General features: G+C 27.6%; 1 protein-coding gene across 1 annotated transcript; it reads right to left on the minus strand.

The window, feature by feature from the left end:
* Positions 1–2,892: 2,892 nt before the first annotated feature.
* On the minus strand, positions 2,893–4,868 carry LOC118343965 (replication protein A 70 kDa DNA-binding subunit B-like). The gene is made up of 7 exons (XM_035683470.1): positions 4,568–4,868; positions 4,391–4,487; positions 4,169–4,293; positions 4,010–4,088; positions 3,767–3,911; positions 3,510–3,667; positions 2,893–3,406 (listed from the first exon to the last, which is right to left on the minus strand). Exons 1-7 carry the CDS (start codon positions 4,866–4,868, stop codon positions 3,106–3,108), a joined length of 1,206 nt encoding a protein of 401 aa, XP_035539363.1. The 3' UTR covers positions 2,893–3,105.
* Positions 4,869–5,740: the final 872 nt, after the last annotated feature.

A 5,740-nucleotide genomic window follows, 5' to 3' on the forward strand; every position in this document is an offset into this window, starting at 1 on the left:
ATCCAAACAACTTAAAATATTCTCAATGGGACCCACAAACTCACTCAAATCTCTACTCATAACTATTCACAAACATTCTCAACACTTCTCACTATCCAAACGTACCCACACGGTGACTTTTCTGAAGCAGAACTTGATCTAATTTTGGAGAAGTTTCAGCATGCGAACTGGAACCAAAATATCATTGCCCAATCAAGAGATTATAGTGAAATTGGAAGAGATGAACAGAAGTTTCATATGATAGATGTGACCGATCTTTGCCTTCCACTTCTTGCTTGATCTGTTCTGATAATTAATTCTGAGTTATCAACAAAGAAGGTGTAGTCCATCCTTTCTATGAAGTTATCAACATAGGTTGATATGTAGCACAATTTATGCCTTCTTTTGTCAATAGTGTATTCTACTTCAGATGATTTGCTTACCTCCATATCTCTTTCTATGAATTATATGCTCGTGCATTTGTGTTTTAAACTTGTTTGTTCATGGGTCAAACAAGTGAACTTGTTTTATGCATGATTAACACACATGAGAATGACAAATGCAAGAAAAAAGATGGCATGTATTTGTGTTGTCTTCTACACTAGATTACTCGCTTGCCTTCTTTTAATTTGTCAATCGTGTATTAATAATCTAGTCTAGATGTTCGGAGTGAAGTTGTCACTTTCAAGAACATGGAAGAAAGCAGCAGTCCTATCATGGCTGAAATGTCCATTCATGCATGTAAGTTACTCGCTTACTTTTAATCTATAATTCATATGTTATAAAATGGCTTTTGAAAAATATGAATCAATTGCATGTTATGAGGACAGACTGACCCTTAGCTTTTTTTTTTTTTTTTTTTTTATATATTATTAAAAATTAACAGTAAATTTAAATAACACTCATTTGATTGGATCATATTTATTTCCCTTGTTTGGACTTCTAGAAATCCTTTTGTAACTGATATTCTATATGTTTTTGGGTATAATGAGATGGTTTTCAAATGTGTTCTGCTACAGATCTCTGAGATCTTGTGAAGATGCTTTATCTTTTTCAATAACAAGTCAGACTTAGGATTCCTTATACTCTCTTTCTAATGGTTGAGGTCTGCCTATTCAATATTTTCAGTGAGTAATTGCAACAATATATATTTTTTTTTTTTCCCGAGCTGCTCAGCTTATTAACATGAAATGGGTACGTACAAAATTCAAATTAATTATCTCCTACCTTTACTTGTCTGAGGGCATGCAAGTTAAATGATCGTCTCTCTGTTTGGCCAGAACATGGAAATTAAAGGAATGAGAGAAATAAACATAATTTTGTTAGTCCAAAGTTGATATTATTCGAATTTGAAAAAAAGAAAAAGAAAAAAGAAACACATTAGACTAGATTTTCTTCAATTCTGATTTGGGTCTATATGATCTGTCGCATAAGCTCCAGCAACCAGAGAAACAGAGAAGAGATAAATGGAAAAAGTGGCTTGGCTATGATGATATTTATTGCAAATTTTAAGAAAGGTTTTACAACATTTGTTTTATTAAAGGAAAATGATAGTATGACTATCAAATACATTCACCAAATGTACCCACTCATATTTTTTTATTTTTTCTTAATAATTAAGGAAGTGAGTATTAGTAAATTTATATATATATATTTTATTTTTTTCTTAATGGTTAAGGATGTTTAAAAAAAACTCATTTATACTAGTGTGCACATTTCAATTTGAATACCAAAACCATCTCAACCCATTTTATCTTATCTCATCATTATAATTTTTACAAATTTTTACATAAAATATAATAAACAATTCAACTTTTTCAAATCTCAAAATAATAATAATATTAAAAAAAATATTCTAAAAACATTTTATTCAACTTTTAACTTTCATCTAAAACGATCTCATCTCATCTCATCTCATCTCATCTCACTATCCAATTCCCACCTAAATCTTGTATGAGTCATAAGGTGGTCTATCTCTCTATCTCAATAAAGGCCTTAAGAGTATATATATATATATATGCACCTAAGAGATCCTAATTTAGCAATCCTATTATTTAGAAGGAGATGAAATCCTAAACTTTATTTATAAATCCTCACCTTTTATTTTTAAGGGAGAAATCTTATTTACCAATCATACAACTTTTATTTGCCAATCCTCATCACTTTTACTAAGTTCGTGAAGATAGTAATAAGAGGAAATTGTCCTTGTATATTTTGGCCTAGTTTTATTTACGATATTGTCCTTCCTCTTACAACACTCTTTACAAAAATACACATCCCTACTCTTTCATTCACCAATCTAGCCGATGGAAATGTCCCTTAAATCATAATAGAATTAGAAATCATGAAGGTTAAAAAAAAATCTTGAAACCAAGCTTAAAAATTAATTGAAAAATGCCACTTTTTAATACTTTTGGAATTAGTGGGGGTAATATGAAAAATGCTAAGCATCCCGCACTCAATAACTGCTTAAATTGTTTTTATTTTTTTGTTTTGTTTTGTTTACTTCATGATTAAAGAAATATTTTTTTAATAATATTATAAATTTTTATTTTTATAAAAATATATTTAAAAGTGTTAAAAAAATATATATGAAAAAAAATAAAAAATAAAAACAAATGAAAATAACTAGCGAGAACAAGAAAAATGATACTCTCATCACTGATTCTTATAACTCGATATTACTGTTGAAATTTTTTATTTTATTTTTTAATTCTTTTTTTTTACTTAGTGTTTATGAAAATAATTTTTAATAATATTGTAATTTTTTTATTTTTTAAAAAATATTTAAAAGTATAAAAAATATATATAAAAAAAGATAACAAATAGAAGAAAAACAATTATATTTAACGGTGGACGTAGCACTACCCGGGTATGCCCAGATGATAGAAATAAAAAAAAAATAAACATAAATTTTACATACAAGTCAACGTTCTATTTAAGTATATAATTACAACAGTAAGAAGTTTATATGAACTTAAAAGTAAAAAAAGAAACATAAAATTTACATACAAGTCAGCGTTCTATTTAAACATATAATTACAATAGTGATAAGTTTAACAAAAAAAGATTTAGAGTGTTTATGACGTAGCCTGATTTATAGATTCGGCAGAGAGCACGTTGAGTTTATTTTGGCGTAATCGTCCATATTGATTCATTTCTGCGCGCAAGTGTATAATCCATTCTTTTTCTGAAACTGTACTTGCAATGTTTGCTAAATACGATAGATGCTCCTATAATAATGAAAAAAATATAAAACATAATGCAATAAATTTTTTTGAATAAATTTATAAACATATATTTTACCTCGCCTGTGTGTTCAAAGAGATCAACAGCTGTAGAATTCAGTATTTCTTCTGCCATCAATCCAAAGACAACAACTGATATGCATCCAGTATCGTCCTCTATTTCCAGATAGACTCGACAACTATAATTAATAAAAATATTATTAATGCATAATTTTGATAATTATTATGTTATATTTATCATGTCAAAAATGATTATTTAAAATGATGAAATAAAATGCTTACCGTGGTTGTCCGATGCTCATTTCTTTGCAATTGTAGCACAAGAATTTTTCATTATAATCATATCCAGTTGCTTTATTACAATTTGCACAGGACATATAGCAGAACAACTGACGTAAGTCGAGTAATAAAAATTTTCCTTTAACTGTGAATGTTGGTTTCTGTATTAAAAATAGAGAAATAAATGTATAATATGAATGTAGTAGTAAAATGAATTTAAATAGAAAGAAATAATTTAGTTTTAAAAATGAAAGTTATACCGCTATTGGTTCTGTGGACTCAATAACTTCAGTAATCTCAGAAATTTTTGTTATCGTCTGCATGGCACTGGTTGAAGTTGATCCTCTTGATGTATCTAAATTCTTGGCAATGATTTCTTCTAGCAATCCATCATTTTGTGTTGCCCTAAAAAATTAGATTAATAATTAAAATGACATAAGTGGTAAAAAAAACGATAATATATGCTAAAGGTATATGATATTATGTTATAATGAAGGATTTACCATGTACGTAATGAAACTGCAGGTGCTAAAAGAGGATCGATGATGAAAACACTTGTTGGTTTTGATGATAGAGAAAGACCTATATTATAAATATGTGTTAGCAAATATATAAATATATGATAAATAATCAAGAATAATATTATTTTCAATGAGAAATACCATTATAAGAACCAACTTTAATTCGCGTTCCAAGGATTATTGGTTTTACTGCAATAATGTTTGAAATTTGTTGACACTCGTCATGAACAAATCGAGCCCACATTGTTAAACGCAAAGGTTTCAGGCTATACAAGTTATAAATAAAATTAAATTTGTAATAATAAAAATATTATAACGTAATAAATAAAAAATGCTATAAATGTAATTGGGGAGTGTTTAAACCTTTCATCAATAACTTGTATATCTTGAACTGTTGTCTTTCCATGGATAGTGTTGACTTCTCTTGGTGGCTTCATTTGGATTGTAACAGCTAAAATATCTATTTCATCAAAATATTTGTTGTTAGTTCATAAGAAAATAAAACTATATATATATAATAGTTATCAATGTAATAATTACCTATTTCAGAATCAGTATCCTTATAAGCGTCAAGCTCATTGAAAGAGATGATATTATATTCTGGAGCTTTTAGTGCTGGTTCATCATCTTCAAGATTTTCAATAATTGTCTTCGAATTGATTATCCATTGATATTGATGCGCTTCTATCTTGTGTCTTGGATCTATTGCTTTCACATATGCATTGCCTATATAATAAGATTGAAAAACATGCAGTGTATCATCGCGTAGATCAATATCTCTATCAAATATTACTGCCTGCAATCGATTTCCCTGCAAGAAAATAACAAAAGAACTAATCATTTAAATTTAAATAATTAAATATTTATGTATCAATAGGAAATACAATATAATAAATATAATATAAAAAATATTTATAGAATAAAATGTATAAAATATAACAAATACAAAATTATTGATACCTGAGGATCTATCAATGTGAGGTTTTGATATTTTGTTGGCGAGTTTTGCGCTATTCTTTTTGGTGATTTTTCTGCAACAAGCATCTTTATTTTCCAGTTTTTGGTAACTGGAGTGATATCTTTGATTGATGCATAAACAGTCCGCATGTTTGCTGTATTTACAAATTAGAAGACAGAGAAATATTATTATATGTATTACAAACTCTATAATATAATTAAAAAAAACAATAGAACATATAAATAATAACAACATTTTAAGAAAATTAATTGAGTAGAATAAAGAAAATATTAAATTCAACTATTTATATAGCATCATAATGAGTTTGTTAATTTTAAAAAATCTTTATACACAATATTTTTTGTATAATTTTTATCATAATTATCAATTATAGTTGGCCTTATAAGAATTTTTACTGAATTAGCAGTTTTAGCTCTTGATAATGCCACATATAATTTGTCCTTGTGATTTTAATGTTTGTCCTTGTGATTTATTTATTGTCATTGCAAAACTTAATCTGATGGGAAATTGCGTTCGTTTAAATGGAAAACCATTATTCTCATTTGCATCTGGCAAGAACGGAATTCTAGGTATAAAAACTCTTTTTCCTTTATGATGACCAACTGAAATTTCTGCATCAATGACATTACGATTAAAATTGCAACAGATCAATCGTGTGCCATTGCATAAACCTTCTGAAGGATTTATATTTCTAAGTAACATGATTGGACAATTCTTTTTAAGCAATAATTCAT

Source organism: Juglans regia, chromosome 12 (genome assembly GCF_001411555.2).
Source record: "Juglans regia cultivar Chandler chromosome 12, Walnut 2.0, whole genome shotgun sequence".
NCBI classification, from domain to species: Eukaryota; Viridiplantae; Streptophyta; class Magnoliopsida; order Fagales; family Juglandaceae; genus Juglans; species Juglans regia.